The sequence below is a fragment of the Ovis aries genome, chromosome 9, assembly GCF_016772045.2.
Source record: "Ovis aries strain OAR_USU_Benz2616 breed Rambouillet chromosome 9, ARS-UI_Ramb_v3.0, whole genome shotgun sequence".
NCBI lineage: Eukaryota > Metazoa > Chordata > Mammalia > Artiodactyla > Bovidae > Ovis > Ovis aries.
In genome coordinates, this window is record NC_056062.1 from 20,322,343 (window position 1) to 20,341,828 (window position 19,486).

At 49.5% G+C, this 19,486-nt stretch overlaps 1 protein-coding gene across 2 annotated transcripts in view; it reads left to right on the top strand.

Moving 5' to 3' along the window:
• The window catches only part of ZFAT (zinc finger and AT-hook domain containing), a 156,584-nt gene that overhangs the window by 126,405 nt on the left and 10,693 nt on the right, over positions 1-19,486 (top strand). For both annotated transcript variants that reach the window (XM_027972875.3, XM_042254054.2), the window contains 3 exons: positions 1,837-1,955; positions 8,380-8,506; positions 11,298-11,428. In XM_027972875.3, the coding sequence (XP_027828676.2) occupies positions 1,837-1,955; positions 8,380-8,506; positions 11,298-11,428 (377 nt within the window). The remainder of the gene's footprint in view (positions 1-1,836; positions 1,956-8,379; positions 8,507-11,297; positions 11,429-19,486) is intronic.

A 19,486-nucleotide genomic window follows, 5' to 3' on the forward strand; every position in this document is an offset into this window, starting at 1 on the left:
TGTAGAATGCCCTAGAAGTTCAGGATTTGGTAAATGTTGCCAGTCTCTGTGGGCTTCCCAGGTGATACTAGTGGTAAAGAACCCGCCTGCCAAGGCAGAAGACAAAAGAGACACAGGTGTGTTTTGACCCCTGGGTCAGGAAGATCCCCTGGAGGAGGACATGGCAATCTTCTTGCATGGAGACGCCCGTGGACCGAGGAGCCTGGAAGCCTGTGGTCCATAGAGTTGCAACGAGTTGGACACGGCGGAAGCGACTGAGCACTCTCCCAATGCACCGTCTGCGCTGACTCTGGCCGCCGTCTCTGCTGCACCTGCCGCGCTCCTCTGCTCTCGCCCAGCATGGAAAGGCCGAGGCGCAAGGGACTGTGCCCTCAGCCACCTGCCTTAGCTTCTGTTCCTGCTAATTCCTGTTCTGGCTGTGAAGGGAAGCCGGTGGAGGGGCTTACACCTATGAGATATGTGATTTCAGCGGAGTATTTAAGACCAGCTGTTGTGCCAGGTGGAGAGCAGACCCACTATGGCCGTGGGAGACCAGTTAGAGGCCTTCTGTTCCCATCTCACTGCCCCGGCCCCTCGGGTGCAGGCTTGATGCTGCTAGCACTTGGCCCGACTCTAGCCTGCTCAATGTCCGGTAGATTAGAGGTCTGATGCCGGGCTTCTCTGGTGGCTCAGATGATAAAGAACCCATGTGCCAACGCAGGAAATGCGGGTTCGATCCCTGGGTTGGGAAGATCCCCTGGAGGAGGAAATGGCAACCCACTCCAGTATTCTTGCCTGGAGAATCCCATGGACAGAGGGGCCTGATCGGCTACAGTCCATGGGGTGTGAAGAGCTGGATGCACCTGAGCACAATACACAGCACTGCTGGGACTACAGCTGGCCTCCCAGGGGACTAGTCTGCTTCTGAAAGCACGTCCTGTTCAGTCACTTCCCTGTGCTAACGCTTAGGTTAAACTGACACAGCATTCATTGTAAACCAACTGTGCTTCAGATGAACAAATAAACAAATGATTTTTGTCCAGCTGCAAATTTAGTTACTGCTTCTGATAAAATCTTAGCTAGTCTTTGTATGTGGAGAAGGAAATGGCAACCCACTCCAGTGTTTTGCCTGGAGAATCCCAGGGATGGGGGAGCTTGGTGGGCTGCCGTCTGTGGTGTCGCACAGAGTCAGACACAACTGGAGCGACTTAGCAGCAGCAGCAGCAGCAGTCTTTGTATGACTCTCAGTTTTTTTTAAAATTCTAGAGTTTTATATTCTCTTAATTAAAACATTCAGGTACTTCCTGGAACATGTGTCAAATTTAATCAGTTAAATAAATAGTGACATTTCAGGATGTGACCAGCTTTTTCATTTGTCCTTTACGGGGATATTCAAGTGGGGATTTATATCCCTGGCTTCACTTCTGACATGAAGGAGACTGAGCATCTGGCCCTCTGTCTTAGTGTTTTGGGACAAAAGAGATTGAGAAGAGCAACCATTGTCCTTCAGTTATTTTTCGCTTTCTAAATTATTTGTTATTTTCCAAATAAAAATGTGAAAAAATGATTTAAGCCACTTTATCCACTTGGCCAAAGGAATATTACTCATCTTGACTCTCTGTCACCTAAAATATTAAATGTGTATTAGATTCTCTGCAAATTCTGATTCAATAAATGAAAAGAAATGCATTAAGTTTTAAAATCTCTGCCTGGAAAAACATTGAACTGCTGCTATTCTGTTTACTGGTAAAGTAAGCTTGGATTGAAAGTAAATACTGGAGACGAACGCATGTCTTAGGTTTGAGGCATTTGGATGGGAGGCTGTGAGCGCTTTCTTACCTGTGTCTGTGCTTCCAGGCGGTTTGAAGTGTCCAGTGTGCAGCTTCGTCTATGGCACCAAGTGGGAGTTCAACAGGCACCTGAAGAACAAGCATGGCCTGAAGTTGGTGGAGAGCGAAGGAGACCCCAAGTGGGAGGTACTTTTGAAAGCTTGGTCTTGATCGTGACTTTCCTCAGCACAGACGACAAACCAGGCAAGCCCGGTGCCGTTCCTTGGAGCAGTGGGTTTTCTGGTGGGAAACTTGGACATCTTTCTAACCCCGTCTCTCCCCCATCAGATGATGGGGGTATACTGGATGAGGTCCAGGCCATGCGTGTGGCTTCTTATGCTGAGTTGTGTTGCCACTAGTTTGTGAATGAATCTCTGCATTGGACTCATTGATACCTTTACTTCCGTTATCTTGAATCCAGAGTTTCAGAAACTGCATCTGAAAGAAAAATGCTTGACAGTATATATTGTTGGTCTCCGCCCAGAGAACAGAGAAGGGCCCCACTTGCTGATTTTAGGTCCTCTTCTCCCTCAACTGAAGGCAGGTGCTCCTACCTGTCACCTTTGTTTTCCAATCAGATGTTGGAACCAGTTTCCTGGCTGAATTCTATAAAAGCCAGTAGCTGTATTTTGTAAGCCAGTAGCTATTTCTCTTTTCAAGTACCAGGGGTCACTGCCAAATTGCAGTTTACCTGAGACAGAGTTTCTCAAACTCAGTGCTGCTGATATTATGATCTGGACAGTTCTTTGTGGTAGAGGGCTACTCTCCACATTTTAGAATGTTTAGTAGCGTCGTTGACCTCTGCCCACAAGGATCCACTAGTGCAGCCAGTTAAGAAAACCAGACAGAAAGTGCAGACACTGCCAAGTTCCCCAGGAGTCCAAATGATCCAGGTCCTCCTCAGCTGAGGACCACTTCCTGAGAATTTTCTGTCATACCGCGGTATCCAGTGGGTTTACTCCAGTTAAGAGTAAGGACTCAGAAACAATGACAATGTGGGGGTTATTCCAGAAAGCAAGGGAAGGGTTGTCCAGTGGGAGGGAATGTGTTAATCTGTTAACATAACCCATCATAGTATCAGAACTAGGGAGAAAACTGAAATGATCATCTTCATAGATGGAGAAAAGGCATTTGACAAAATTCCGCATCCACTGATTAAAAACAGTCAATAAAGCAGAATTTGATGCGTACATCTTTAAGACGAAAAACAAAATATATATGTTTCAGATCAATAGCCAACATCTTAAGTCTCTTATTAGATTTGGGAACAAGAGGAGGATGCCCTAGGGGCTCTGGTCTTCTAACAGCATGGGAGGCCTCAGTGGGCGTGTCGGACAAGGCAGAGTAAATAGAGATGTAAGAATCAGAAAAGAAGGAAAAGTGTCTCTGTAGATACAGGATTATGTTTTTGAAAATCTAAGAATGAATGAAAATCTATTACACATGATAAACAGCAGATTAAAACATCAATATACAATAATCAATGGCTTTTATAGAGAGATAACCTAGAACAAAAGAACAGAGATTTAAATGTGAAAAAAGAGCTATTTTACAAATACCAGAAGAGAACATAAGTGAGTCTATTTGTAAATTGAGAGTATGGAGAACTTTCCTAACTATAACTCAAAATCCAGATTCAGTTAGGAAAATGATTGAAAACAAATTGACCACATGAAAAACATTTTTAAAATCTTATGTAAAAGAACTCATAGAGGGGCAAATGACAAAAAAAAAAAACACAAAACTATTTTCAGTCATATCATAGAAAAAAGGTGAGTATCTTAATGTTGTAAAAGGCTTCTTCTAGCAATACTGGTGAAAAATATCAACAGCCCAAAATGCAAAAGAAAAGAAAGGTTCAAAGAAAGAGAAATGCAAATGACCTTGACTATCTGAAAACGTGATGAGCCTCACATGTGATAAGTGTAATTAAAACTAAACAGAGATAGAATCTCTTACCTCTTTGACTGGCAAGAATCCACAAGTTTGACATCATCTCTGCTGGAGAGGCTGAGTAAATAGGCATTCTTATACATTGCTGGTGGGAGTGTAAAACAGTGTGACCTTTACGAAGGGGACTCTAGCAATATCTACTGAAATTACACATGCACTTCTTTTTCCATTAACTAAACAATCCCACCGTTAGAAAACTGTCCCAAGGTTATACTGACAAAAATGAGGGCAGGTGTCTACACGAGGCTGTTTATTACAACTCTGTTAATGTAGTATGTGAAGATAGAGAGTGTGTGTGTGTGTGTGTATACACCAATAGATTGATGCAGAAATAATTCCAGATATATGTGTGTACACGGTTAGTATACATGCATGTAGACTTCCCTGGTGGCTCAGATGGTAAAGCTTCTGCCTATAATGTGGAAGACCTGGGTTCGATCCCTGGGTCAGGAAGATCCTCTGGAGAAGGAAATGGCAACCCACTCCAGTATTCTTGCCTAGAAAATCCCATGGACAGAGGAGCCTGGTGGGCTACAGTCCATAGTGTTGCAAAGAGTCGGACACAACTGAGTGACTGAACTTTAAACTTTATACATGCATGTATTTCTTAGCTTTTTGTGCTCAGAGGGCCTAGAAACAGTGACCCTAACTGGCAATGTGCATACCTAGTCTCCAGGTCTTGGTTTCTAACGGGATTCTCCAAGAAGAGAAACCAGGGTCCCTTGGAAAAAGTGGTCGACTTCAGGTCAGAGGCAGAAATTACGGAAGATGATCCTGGAGCATTTTGTAGTGCTGGAAAGTAACACCAATGTGCTTCACAAAAGTAAGACAGACGTGTGTCAAAATGACACAGGAGACAATCCAGAGAGTTCTGAGCCTTTCCTTTCTCCAGGGGTTCTTCCCAACCCCCAGGGATCGAACCCAGGTCTCCCGCATTGCAGGCAGATTCTTTACCAGCTGAGCTACTAGGGAAGCCCAAGAATACTGGAGTGGGTAGCCTATCTCTTCTCCAGCGTATCTTCCCGACCCAGGAATTGAACTGGGGTCTCCTGCATTGCAGGCGGTTTCTTTACCAGCTGAGCTACCAGGGAATCCCCTAGAGAGTTCCTAATGGCCCCAAACTGGAACAATTTGAGTAACAAAGTAAATCATGATAGTATTGGACTAAAAAATCACTCAAAGCATAGAGTAAATATCTCTGCATCCATACTGATAAATGATTGAATAAATAGTAGAGAAGGACCAGTTCTTACCTACAGAAGAATTCTGATTAATAGATCTAGAAAAAATGAGGGAAATAGAAAATTACCATTGGAACACCACAGTAATAATTACAGTGGCCAAGGTCCATTGATGAATGCTAGAATTAGTCAACAGAAGTTTTGAGGAGAAATAGAGTGTCGATGTAACCTCAAAATATCTCCCCCTAAATAATTATGAATTATAGGGGGAAAAGCAGTAACATCACAGTTCAGACACCTGGCCGACACCACCTTAGCCACGCAACCGAGGTCAGAATTCTCGGTAGTAAGACAGTGACATCATGTATCCCCCGATGTGACGTGATCAGAAGGGCTGTCGTCACACTGTTTGGATTCATGTGATGGTTTCTTGTGATGAGGTAGGGGCCGCTGCATTGTTGGAAGATTATTGACGGCCCTTCTGATTTTATATAGCAATAAAAACAAAATTGAACTTTAAAAAATCGAGCCCTGAAAATTAAGAGTAGAATGAAATCAAGGATCTAAACTGTATGTCAAAGCGATGGCAGAACCACACAGAGAAGAACTATTTTAAGAGATTTTAAGATAGAAATTGGATTGTTCCTCCCCAGTGGAATAGAACCTAAGGGTGAAAGGAACTGGCAAAAAAACATACTGTTCTTAGTTATTCCACCAGCAGCGGTTGATATGGTTACTCTAAGGCTGTTGTGAGTATTTGCAGAGTGGAGTGAAGCACATCAAATGTGTTTAAATCCATGAGTTTATAATAATCCTGGGAGAAAACTTCTTAGTTACCTGTGCAGAGTAATAGTGAATCAACTCTATTTTGATAAATAAAATTGTTACTTTGGTAAGGCTCAGAGTCGAACAATTATTCTAGCTCATCTAAACATACCTCAGAATAACCGAATGTTGGAGGAGAGAGATTTCTTTGTGTAGAAGTATTCCAGCCAACAGGTGAAGATTTCCATGACTTCTGTTTTACAACCCTCCACTGGCATCATGGGTCTAGTGATGACTATAGTCTCCTGACAAGGCAGCAGAAACAGAGACGCTCAGTCACGGAGTGTGTCCTGATGGAAGTACACAGTGTTACCGTGGAGTCCTCCTGCCATAAAGGGAACTGATCGCCTGATTAAACTTCCACGTCTGACTGTCAATGTACAGGAAATACAGTGGACGGGGGACACACTCAGTAATTCCCTGGTGGTGCAGACAGCAGAATTCAGGCTGTTGGAAACTCTGACGGCAAGCAGCTGCTTTTCACAGTGAAACTATAAGCAGAGGAGAAAGAGTGGAAGGAGAGCCTATAGATGCAAGTCTTATGAGATTTTATCAGACGGTTCTAATATATGGATTCCAATAACTTAAGTACGACTTGGAGGATTAAGTTGTGAAAAAATGAATTGGGGAAATTCGAACACTGCTTAGGGATGTGAAGACAATTCAGGAATCACTGTTAAGTGTTCTGAGTGTGATGGTGATGTTGTAGTTCTGGTTTGAAAGAGTTTTATTTTTTAGAGGTGCATTCTGAAATGTTTAAATTGATATGACGTCTGCATTTGCTTCAAAATCAAAGGGCAGTTGTGTGGAGTGTGGTGGGGGCATCAGCAAAAGAGGACTGGCTGTGAGGTGGTGACTGCTGAAATGGTGCTGTGAGCATGGAGGCTTGCTTCTCTGTCTTGCATATGTTTGACATTTTCTGTAAGAAAATTTAAGGAATGTGGACTTGGACAGACTTCCTTGCGGTTTCCTGGCTCCTCCTGTAAACAGTTTGACCTTGAGCCATTGTTTGTTGAACCTCTGTGACCGCTGTGTTCTAATGTCTGTGGTGAGGCTCCTGCCACTCAACAGGTCAAAAGGATTGAGAGACAGGATGTATGAAATGCCAGGGTTACTGTCTAGTCCCCAGCAGGTCCGTGGTGTGGTGGCGATGGTGTCAGCAACATCACCATCGCGTGCCCATCTACAGAAATCCTCTGGTGCTTCGAGTCCATACTTGCAGGGCTTTGCTCTCTGTTAACAAATAGACATGGAATGCCGGTTCCTGATGTAGACAGCATCTCTTCCTGCCAGCTGGTGCTTCTGTTTGTGCAGTCACACCCCTCTCCTCTGAAGACCTGGCTTTTTACAGATCTCGACACCTTCAGCAGAGCTGTGACTCTACAAATACAGTTGACACAAAGTCACCCACTAGACTCCAGAAGTACGACAGTTGAGCAGCCAAGACGCTGGCCAGGGGTGGTCCCCGAGTGATGATAGGCTGCCTGTCCTAGCAGTCACGCTGTCCCCAGACTCCCTGGAGTCCCCTATAAAGCACTGCCTTCCCACAGATGGTTATTACAGAGAGTATCCCAAAGCCGAGCCGTGCCACGCCCTTCCTGTTCATCACAGGCTGAGATCCAGTCCGCGTTGGCCACAGTGTTGCCTAATGGTACTTATAGGGAAGCATACTTCTTTTTGTTCATTTATGCGTTCAATCAGATACTCATTGGGTGTCTACTAAATGTCAGGCTGGAAATGAACTAAATGAACTTGACCGCTTGGCTGTAAAAGAATAATCACATTCTATTCTGAGCCTTTGTGAATAGCTGATAAGTGCTTACAGAGTGTGATAACTTTGGCTCCCATAATTTGTGTGTAAAGTCTCCTTTTCGTTCTTCTTTATTGGTGACATTCATGCTTGCCTGCCTTCCAGTGCCAGGAAGAGGTGATTATGAATATCTAGTTTGTGTGAAATGTCCACCTCTCCTCTCCTTATCGGTGTGAGATTTCTGTAAATGTCCCTTTAGCTTCTCCTTCTCTCGTGGGGGTCCTGATTCTGCACAGGTGTATCTTCTCCGGTCAGTCGCATTCGTCATACCCATCCTGTAAAAATAAAACGAGCCACAGGCTGCACGAGCAGCTGAGATCTTGCTGTGTGCCGGGACCCATGCTCTAAGCTGGCCAGATGTGGTGGTGACTGGTCCTCTCCTCCTGTCCACCGCCACCACAGCTGTGCCTCCCTCTTGACCTCATGGCAGGAGGCCCTGGGCACGGGGGATCAGAGCAGTGTTGGTGGCAGTGGGTGGAGCAGAGCACACACGAGGGTCTCTCTGCGTGTCTCCTGTCTCATTGTGAACCGCATCCTCTGTTCCCTGTGGCAAGAGCGTGTCACCAGAGGCTTTCCTGCGAAGCTGGTTTTAATGTCTCGGCACTTGCCACAGAGAAGTTTCCTCTTTGGGAGATGGGTTTTTATTGGAGCGCTGGTTTCTCAGGGGTGCCAAGCAAAGGAGCTGCTGCAGACGCATTGCTGGTGTGTGTTTGTTTTGTCTGAATCCATTATCCCAGGGCTTCTGGGGACCTTCTAGGGGTCTTCTAGGCAGTCCCATCAATGATTCTGTGTTTTCATCTAGCCAGCAACAGAAACTCCCGAGGAGCCTTCCACCCAGTACCTGCACATCGCAGAAGCTGAAGAGGACGTTCAGGGCACACAGGCTGCCGTGGCTGCCCTCCAGGATCTGAGATACACCTCGGAGAGTGGTGAGAGCGCCCCCCGCCTCCCCGACACCTTAGAGCTGGTCTTTGACAGGCTGAGTGGATGAATGAACTTGTGAATGAGTGATGTCTGTCACTTGATCTCCTTCAGCTCCGTTGGGCCCTCAGGAGCGCTCTGGTTGTCAGGCTTGGAGGTAGAGATCTCTTGCAGAGTGTTCTAGAACAGAGCTGCAGGTGAGGTGGTGCCGCCAAACGGTGTTGCCGGATGTCCGTGCGTATCATCACGTCTCTCCCTTCCAAGTGCTAACCAGGCCCAACCCTGCTTAGCTTCTGAGATCAGACGAGATTGGGCCCGTTCATGGCGGTATGGCCGTAGACTCATCACATCTCTGAGCAGCGTGTTGGAAGACAGGTCTTACAGTTCTTACTTCACAAGAGGCAGGAGACTTCCTCCTTGTAAATGGTTAGCTGAGGCTCACCCACTTCTTGGGTGTTGGAGCTGGTCTTGGAATCTAGGTCTCCTAACTTCTTGTTGGAGCGCCATCCCTGCTCCAGGCTCCCTCAGAGTCATCTGTTCTGGGGGGCTTGTTCCAGGGTCTACAGGAGGCAGACAGGGGGCGTGGCTGAGACCGGAGGCCAGGCTGCTGGCCTTCCTAATGGCCCCTTATGGACCTGTGGGCCCAGGACTGTCTGCTGTCCAGTTCTTCTGAAAAGCCCCAAGTCAGGATCTTCATGTCAGATGTCATCATTGTCAAATGTTAGATCAATTTAAAAACAAACCACTGTGCCAGCCTAGTGGCAACTGGGGCGTTGGGCTGAGAACAATTTTTCTTAATGCTCTTTAAAAAACAGGAACAGAAGATAAGTTAATATAAGGTGCCGCAGCGCTCTGTGTATGGCGGGAGCAGAGGTCAGGCAGGTGGGATTAAAGTAAGCGCGTGGTGAAGTCAGATGGTGACAGGAGGTAGGAACTCACCATTTCACCTAGCTCTTAGTCCCTAAGCCCCAGGTGGTTAGAAGGATGCACAGAACGTCCTGTGGGCCTCTCTCTTTGGGGAAGATCTGAGGCTGGCGCTGTGCACACCGCCCGATGAGCTATGGTGACCCGGGAGACACCCCACAGCCTGTGAGAGCGGCAGGCCCTGCGGATGGGGCGTCCGGGCCCCACCGTCAGCGTGGTTCCCAGAGCTGACGCCGTGTCTGCTCGTGTTTCCTCGCCTCACGAGCAGTGAGTTCAGCGAGTGCTCATGCCGGGCCGGGCCAGCCAGGATCCCCCACGCGCATACACTCCCTTGCTCCCACGCTCCCTCTCTCCTTTGACAGGTTCTCTGTGTCTCCTCCTGGCTGTTAGGAAACGACGCAGCTCAGCAGCTGGGCCTCCTCTCTGGGTCCTGGCCTGCCTGCACTGCGTCTCCGGCCACCTCCGAGCTGTGCCCGCATGGGCCAGACTCTGCACGTCTCAGCACGAACTGAGTCTGCTCCTCTGCCACCCAGCACTGTTCCTACCAACGGCATCTTCATCCTCAGGGTTCAGGCTGTGTGTCACCTCCCAAGAGCCCACCTGCCTGTCCTGCAGAGCTCCCTAGTTGCCCCCCGATATGAACTGGCCAGGGGCTGGAGACAGTGGCTTACCGTCTGTCTCGGTCACCTGCGAGCCCCGGAAGGAGAAGCGGGCAGGCAGCATTAGGTTTGTCTGTGTTCCCACTGGGAACCGTGTTCCTGGCTGACGCTTGGGGCTTGATAAATGGTCATTAACAAAGGAAATGGATGAAGAATTAAAATCTTACTTCCGTGCATTTTTTTAAGGGTCAATGTTTTGTTTAGTGTTTGGCTGTTTAGAATGGTTGGCTGTAAGGCATGCCCTCCCCACCCCCTCCAGGAGTGTGTGTGTGTCTGTTTATGTGTGAGGTGTGTGCAGGGAACGCCAGGCCTGTGCATGGTGAACAGATGCCCACATCATTGCTTCAGTTGTATGCCACGTCCTACCCTCCGTGTAGAACACAGTGAATGCCCTTCTCTCATCTCTTAATGATTCACGTTGGAACGAGGCTCGCAGAAAGCTGTCCGGGAGGATGTAGACGTTGGAGGAGACTTCGTACTATTATGCTAACCTGGAGACCAGGCAATAATTTCCCTCCTGGTGAATTAACAATCGGGGTCAGAGTGGCATGTTCAGGAGAGTCGCAGATGGCCAAGCATATGGCAAAAGCAGGCAGGGTGCGCTCAGTAGCTGTCCTGATGATGTGGATTCCAGGCTTCTGAGATGAGTAAAAGAGAACCCTGAGCTTCCGTTGGTTTAGAAGTCGAAAGACCACCAACTTGATGACGGGGACATCCTCGCGTGTCCTGCCCGTATCCTGTGTAACTTACCTGGCTCACACTCAGGGGCCGCCTCCCACCATGCTGGAGGGAAACCAGCTCTGCGGTGTGCTTCCCAGGAGTTCCGTTCTGAGAGGCAGCCCTGTGTCCACAAGTTTGCATTCAGAACATCCCGGCTTGAGCCCTGGCCTTGTGACGTAGCCAGTCCGATGGCCCAAGGCAGGTCTCTGCGATTGTTTGCAGTGGAGTGACTGATCTGTAAGGTGGGGATACACCACCACAGTGTCATTTCCTCACAGGTTGTGTGGAGTTTGGAGATATTCCTACAGGGAGTGTGCTGTGAGCTGTGATGTACCACACACTTTGTTTCTGTGGTCACAGTGAGCGCTTACTGAGAACGCGTGCATCCTGGGAGAAGGCACCACCCAACCGTGGCCTCTAGAAGGGCTGCTTCTGCATTCACTGACCTTCACCGCCCTTGGACTCAACTGTCTCCTGTTTGCGTCTTCCTGCACAGGTGACCGACTTGACCCCACGGCCGTCAACATCCTCCAGCAGATCATCGAGCTGGGCACCGAGACCCACGACGCCACCGCCGTTGCCTCGGTGGTTGCCATGGCACCGGGGACTGTGACGGTCGTGAAGCAGGTAGGACCCGCCCCTCGTCCTTAAATACTGTCTCCTCACACTGCCACACAGCCTCTGCCCCTGCCCCCTTTGGTTTTCAGGCCTTTGACCTACCCGACAGGGAATTTGGAGTGAAATGGATCTGGTCTCATACATTCTCGTATCCTTTTTTTTTTTTAAGTTATTTATTCATCATTTTTGGCTGTGCTGGGTCTTCGTTGCTGTGGTTGTGCTTTCTCTAGTTGCAGCAAATTGGAGCTATTCTCTCTAGTTTCGGTGCGAGGGCTTCTCACTGCGACGGATTCTCTTGTTGCAGAACATGGGCTCTAGAGCATGCAGGCTCAGTAGATGCAACTCGCGGGCTTAGTTGACCTGCAGCACGTGGGATCTTCCTGGACCAGGGGCTGAACCTGTGTCCCCTGCACTGGCAGGCTGATCCTTAACCCCCTGGACCAGGGAGGTCCCATTTTCTTCCTCTTATTACGGGATTCATTGTATCTGCAAGAGCTCCATATGTTGAGGTCGTGATGCTGAGGAAGGTGCATCACCCCTTCCAGAATGAAGTTCCAGAAACTTCATTCCTTTCCTTTCAGTGAAAGGAATCCCCGAGTGAAACGAGTGTGATGTGGACCAGTCTGAACACATCTGTGGTCAAAAGCAGCCTTGGTGCCTAAGGCGCGAGGTCAGTGGAGCAGTGGGGCCATGGGGACCGCCAGAGGAGCCAGGAAGGCTCCCAGGGCCTGGCCTTTTAAATACTAAACATCGCCTGATGCAATCAGCACAGAGGATGGCTGAACTAAATGGATGGGAGAGGATGGCCACTGTGTGAGGAAAGGTTACTCCACTTATTGATGGTTGTTATACCATTTGGCTCATTTCCTCTCCTCTTAACCTCAGAGGAGACTTGCGGTGTGTGTCATGATCAGGCCATCCTGTTTGTCTATCTGTACGTCTCTCTCTCTGCTGCCTCTGGCTTCACTGTACAAGACTTGTAAGCTGGCTTACGCAAATGCTTAAGAAAACCAACACAGCAAGCATGTCAGAACCAGGGCAGACCCAGGGTGTGTCGTTTAGAATCAGAGTTCAAGTTCGTGGAGAAAGTTGAATGGCAGACAGTAGCATTTTAGGTTATCCATTGTTTCAGCGATTCACTCAGGAAGTGTTTAGTAAGTGCCTGCAGTGTTCTCATTGCTGGCTCTCCAGGAGAGAACCGACGTTTGCCATCAAAGTGGTTACTCCTGTGGGAAAAAGATCAATAAGACAGAGAGGTTGTCACACGGTGAACAAGGGCAGTGGAGAAGAGTGAAATCAGAAAAGGGGAGGGCTGGGGGCTGAGGGAGCAGGGGCGGGGAGGGCCAGGGGCTGAGGAAGTTGGGGCTGCGGGCTGTTTCACGAAGGATTGTTGGGACAGGTCTCTGACGTTTGCCCCGAGACCTGGGAGAGGTGGGCTTCACTAGAATGATCTAAGTTCTGCTGTACATGTGGTACCAAGTTTGATAATAACAAGAAGGAAGCGTGAAACAGTTAACAGTAGAAGAGGTAAGGTTTTTGTGGCAAATAACAAATAATTTCTTGGTGTGGCTCTCCTCTCCCTGAGCGATGTGTTGTTTGTGACTTGCCTCCGATGACCTGGTGGACTTCCCAGTGCTGTCCCCCTGACTGCCTGCCTGCCCCCGTGAGGTGCGCCCAGGGCCAGGCCACAGTGCAAGCAGGGAGTTCAGGCTAGGGAGCTCCCAGCGGAGTTAGTGCATGCGGGTTCAGCTCTGGATTTCTGGCTCCTCGGACAAGACTCAGTGCGTCTAGGTGATCGTTGGGATACTCCATGTGTTCGTACTCTTCCGTTAGGATGCTGTCTCTCAGTGAGACCCTGGGCAGAAGTCAGACAGGACGGCAGGAGTCTGATGTTTCAGGCTGCAGGGCCTGTGTTTTGCATCGTTGGGAGCAGATTCATAATGCCCCTGGCCCAAATGCTCTCTCAGCTTTTCTCTGTATTTGTTAGATTGCGGTCTTCAGTATGTCTCGTAATCTCTTCTGAAACTTCTCCCCTGCATCGTGGCATGGGGCGCCCCTAGCTAGACCCGCCACTTCGGGAAGGGCGTCAGGGGCCCTTTGGCTGCTGCAGGCATGCCAGATCCTTCGGAGAACTGCAGGGAGGCGCCACCACTGTGACTCACGACTTCCTTCTAGGAAAAGGATGGATTTGCTGCTCCCTGGAGACATGATTTATTGCGCGTCGCAGGCGGAGTGGTGATACGCGAGGTTGCGGGTGGAGGAGATAGCTTAGCTGTGTTCCGAGGCCTTAGGGTGACAGCATGACGAGGGATAAGGCCGATAAGCCTCCGGTGCAGCCCTGTCAAGAGGGATAATGTGTTCGCAGTGGTGGAAAACAGGGGCACCCTTCAGTCTTGGGTTTATTGAAACTGCAGGGCTCAGAGGAGTGTCACTGTTTAACATGGACTTGAGTCATTGCACTTGGAAATGTTCCCTGAGGATGTGAGTCCTGTTTGCCTGGCCGGCACCTGTCACATCAAGGGCTAACTGGGGGCCCAGATGGTAAAGAATCTGCCTGCAATGCAGAAGACCTGGATTCACTCCCTGGGTGGGGAAAACCCCCTGGAGAAGGGAATGGCTACCTACTCCAGTATTGTGGCCTGGAGAATTCCATAGACAGAGGAGCCTGGTGGGGATGTGAGTCCTGTTCTCCTGGCTGGCACCTGGAGCTCTAAGGCTGTTAATTAAATGATGGATGGGAGAACGGATGGATGGACAGATGGGCAGGGAGGCCTCAGACGGCCCCTGCAGTGCCTACGGGGTTGCACTGTGTCAGGCTCCCCTAGCTAAAGGAATGACCTCTCTATTCAGTTGTCTTATTTAAGCTTAAATATAGCTGTTTTTAAATTTTTATTTATTTGGCCATGCCTGTTCCTTATTTGCGTTAACACAGGATCTTCAGTTGCAGCTTGCAGGCAGGATTAGTTTCTTAACCAGGGATCAAACTCGGGCCCCCTGCACTGGTTGTGTGGTGTCTTAGCCACTAGACCACTGGGAATGTCCCAGTATAGCTGTTTTTATTACAGAAATCAGTTTCTTTTTCTTTTAACTAAATTCTGATTTAGGATTTTCCAGTAGAGAAATCATATCTGTTTACCAAGTGTGCTTAGGCCACTCAGTTGTGGACTCTGGGGCACCTGCTGGGAATTAGTGATGTTCCCTTCAGCCTGGATTTAGGACTGACTGATTTGATCTCCTTGCTGTCTAAGGTACTCTCAACAATGGTCCATATAGTCAAAGCTTTGCTTTTCCCAGAGTCATGTACAGATGTGAGAGTTGGACCATAAAGAAGGCTGAGCACCGAAGAATTGATGCTTTCAAACTGTGGTGCTAGAGAAGACTCTTGAGAGTCCCTTGGACAGCAAGTCAATCCAAAAGGAAATCAACCCTGAATATTCATTGGAAGGACTGATGCTGAAGCTGAAGCTTTAATACTTTGGCCACCCAATGGGAAGTGCCAGCTCATTGGAAAAAGACCCTGATGCTGGGAAAGATTGATGGCAGGAGAAGGAGGGGCAACAGAGAATGAGATGGTTGGATGGTGTCACCGACTCAATGGACATGTGTTTGAGCAAGCTCCAGGAGATAGTGAAGGATAGGGAAGCCTGGCATGCTGCAGTCCATGGGGTCACAGTATCTTATGGCCGCGTGATAATCCAGTGTCTTCCTGAGATAATCTGAGTGCTGTCTGCTGCGGAGGTTACCCCTAAACAGTAGGCAGCAGAGCTGAGCACCCCTGGCCCAATCGAGGTGACACACGATATTAACCTTCACACATGTTCACGTGGCACGTTTCAAAGTATGAGGGCCTCTTTGTCAGCGGAAAGTCCTTGTTAACTCAAGCTACTGTTTACTGAGATACTCCATTGCCATAGAGATGATTTTGAGTCATAGACTTCAGGGCGAGGTGGCAGCCTTGAGACACCCTTGTTTCTAATCACAGGTGACATTTCCCCTCAAGGTTCCAGAATGAGAGCCACCTTGCAGGGCCTTGAAAAAGTCATGGTTGAGGAGGGGTGGCCTTCAGGGGTCCTCTACTTTCATCCTCAGTTCAAGAGCGAGCAGGTGGTTCTCCTTGTTCCTCCCCCTTGGAGTGAGGGGCTCAGCGACTGTGGTTTGCAGACTGTCTGTGGACAGGCCTGTGTCTCTGTCCCCACTCCTGCATCTCTGCAATGCTTTCTAGAATTGCCACTCTCCTGCTTTTGTTTCCCCCTACGTGCTGGAGGCTAAGACTGCCCCAGACCTGCAGGCACTCACCCATTTCCCCTTGTAGACCCTCAGCCTGGCGTAGCCCAGAGAGATGCTGCCGCCATCCTGTTGTAAATCCCAAGTGTTCTTCCCACTTGCTTTTACTGCTGATTAAAAACATAGACAAAAATCAAACCTCAAAGCAGAAGTTCCAGCTTTGTCAAAAGCACCCCACCTCTCGAGGGTGCTTTCCTGCACCCCCTGTCACCTCCGGGCCGGTCCCCTGTGGTGGCTGGCGCTAGAAGCCAAGGTCAGTACGTGCCAGCCTGGAGAAGCGGAACCCGCCCAGCCTCCCTTGCAGGCTCAGCAGGCAGCCTGAGAGGCAGTTTCTGCAGCAGGTCTCGCTGGAAGGGGTACGTTGGTTGGCAGCCAACACTGGAACTGCTGTCTGTTATTTGCAGTTCATTATTTCAGTGAGGAAATACTGTCCACTCCTGTGGCCGTCCGTGTACATCAGTTGCCTGTTTTCAGGGAAAGTGGGGTCCAGCCTGTCCTGTTTTTCATGTAAGGCCCTGAGTCACGTGGTCCCTGGAACCTCTTTCATACTGTCCATCTGTATGGGGGCATCTGGTGGGGAGAAGCCACTCTTCGGAGGGGACTCCTCAAGTGCAGCCTCTGAGTGGGGGGCCTCGCTGCTGTGGTCCATCCTCCAGGGGAGCCCAGGATGGGCCTCCTGACCCGCTGGGGGCGGATGTTGAGCATCCTCATAAGATTTGTGGCAAAATAATGGGGGGAGGGACCTGGAAGGTGATTTGTGTGAGGGAACAAAAGCTATTTTCATTACTACTTAAAAACAGTCACTCCATCCCCTGAATTTGATCTCTTAACTCTCAGTGAGAGACCTAATGGAAGAATCACGTCTGCGCGAGATGCTCTTGTAAACTGTGGAAATCATAGGAGATACCGGCTGCCCACGTTGCCGTAAAGGGAACCTGAGTTGAGGTCTCCCCCTCGTCCTGCCTGCAGACATGGCTGGGTGGAGACATCCTGTTCTCTTACCACGCTAAGCTCCAATAATCTGGGAATTAATGAGTGTCCTTTCCTCGTTCCTGCAGAGGCTCTGTTGGACTCACACCGTAAACAGACCTCTCCCCTACTCCCCCGAATGCATGGAAGTAACAGGAGAGCCACCCCTTCTTTTCTCTCCATCCACATCTCTCCTCAGAACCTGCTCTGTCTTCAGATCACTTGCGTGTGAGCGCAGGAGACGTCATAATCAGATTTTTATTCTTTTCCTCATTGCCAAACCCTGGCACCTTCAGTTGACTCTCTGTTCTATTTCCCCGATACAGTGGCTTTACGACCGCTGTGGTTCATCTAAGGATTCTTTCCTAGAAGAGGGAGACTGAATATAGAGTCGAAAGAACTGATGGCAGCTGCAGTCTCGCCCCTCTGGGAGTACTGCTAGTGTCTCTGTGTGTCCTCGTCGTGTGGTGGGAATGGCCCACGCCCTCCCACGCATGCTGACTCTGCGGGGTGATGGCAGTCGCGATGGATTTGTGGCTTGGGAAGGCGCATGTCGGGAAACCACCTGCCTTCCATGGGCGGTCAGATTTGATGTAGACTGCAGAACTGAGGCATCAGCGTCCCCTGTGCTTGCTGACCCTTGGATGATCTAATTCTGGATTCTCTGTTAGTGGTAGAAGCGATGCCTGCCATCCAGATAGATGTCTACCTTTTATCTTCTGGTTCCCAGTTCCTCTGATTGGTATATAAATGGGGACGCCTCACCGACTCCTTTCTCTGTTTCTCCCTCTTCTCATGCCCCTTCCCATGAGAGCCAGTTTTCACCTGCATGTTTTGACTGGTAAGGTCTGGCTCATACCTAAAGAACTTTGTGGCACAATTTATTTGATCCTGGGGCTCTGCCAACTTGAATTACATCCAGCGTCTAATTACACACACAGGTAGCCTCTTCAAATATTTGCCCACTTCACATTCGTTGTGGAGTGCCTGCTGCCAAGCTGGGTGGTGACCTTCAGCATATAGATCCAGACGGTTCGCTCGGGGGCTTGGCTGCGGGTTACCCTCCCGGTTACATCTTCCCAGCTGCTGTCCTTGCTGAGCCTGCTGTAGTTCTCCCTCAGCCATTTCAATCTTTGTCTTTGTCTCAAATCCAACTTCCCTCAGTGATTTCCACTGGCATGATGTCTGAGGCTGATAATCACGAGTGCTTCCTTTCACGGCTCTTTTACGACTTGCTGAGCCCTCCTGTTCCATGGCAGTGACTGAAAATTCCCTCTCTGTGAAATTTTAAAAGTAAAAGTAAGTTCCATTATATATCCATGATCATATGGGAAATTATCTGAAAAAACAGAATAAAAGCTTTTCTCTACTCCATCCTGACACTCTTTTTCACATAAGACGTTGTTAGCTGACCTGAAGGTGTCTGTCATTGAACCCTGATTCTTTTACACTTTTCCCAAGACCCAATTTCCCCTGTGCCTCAGAAGCTGCAGCTCGCTTGGTGCAGTTTGCAGAATCCCACTTTATTTGAGTTTTAATACTCTTGTGTTTGAGGCTTCCCTGGTGGCTCAGTGGTAAAGAACCCTCCTGATGATGCAGGAGATGCCGGTATGATCCCTGGGTCGGGAAGATCCCTTGGAGAAGAAAACGGTGACCCACTCCTATATTCTTGCCTTCTTGCCTGGGAAATCCCACGGACAGAGGAGCGTGGTGAGCTACGGTCTTTGGGTTGGATCACAATGAGTCGAACATGGCTTAGCAACTTAACAACAACCCAACTCTCGTGTTTATTACTGTTTTCTCTGGTGCCCATTTCCTGATCCACGTCCTTGGCCAGGGTAGCTGGGTTCTAGCTGCCTCCTCCCGTCCCTGCAGCGTCCCCTTGCTGGCTGAGCTCTCTGGGTCTGCTGCAGGTTTGGGGCAAAGGCAGGGCTCTGATGGGAGGAACCAGAGCTGCAATCCCCATCCGAAGGGGGTCTGTTCCAGCCTCAGGCTCAGCCCAGGGCAGTGCAGCTGCAGGCTAGTTCTTGCTCATCACTCCCACTCGGGCGGGAGCGCCCATCTTAGCCCAGGAGCTCCCCCTGCTTCCTGTCCATCTAGTAAATGCGGCTCTCCACTCCTGCTCCTGGGAGCCTGTCTTCCCTCCTCGGCCTCTCTCACCCCCACGTCTGATCCACATCAGCAAGTCCTTCCCTGCTGTGGGCACTCCCTTCATAAGGTACCTTGAATAGTTCCTCTGTCCCTAGGCTGCTGCCCCCATCAGGCCCTGACTACGCAGAATGTTGTCTCAGGGCCAGCAACATCAGCATCAGGGAGCTTGTTAGAAACGCAGACTGTCTGGGCCCCCCAGACCTGTGGAATCAGACTCTGCATTGCACCGTCGTCCCTTCCCCGGGCGGCTCGTGAGTGTCCAGGAGCCCAGGGAGCTCCACCCTCAGCTGTCAGCCTCCCTCCCTGGTCAGAGACCTGGCTCTTCACCAGGCTGCGTACTTTCTCTCCTGCAGCTCTAAATTCAAGTTTTCAGACAGAGTGATCTTTTCAAAACGTGAATCAGAGCCCGGCATCCCTGGGGGACCAGACTCCGGACGCCGAGCTGGGTGGGCTGGGGTGCCCGAGCTGGGGCAGCCTGTGATTTCCAGTTGCTATGGATGCCTTGCCCAGGGAGCCTCAGGCCCTGAAGACGGAGCCCCTCCCTGGATGAGCAGTGCACAGGGGGACTCCTGAGAAGCCCATTTTGGGGGTCACCCCAGGCCAGGTCACAGTGGGTGGAGAAGGATGCAGCCAGTAGTGCAGTAAGCAGCTGAGAGGGAGCCA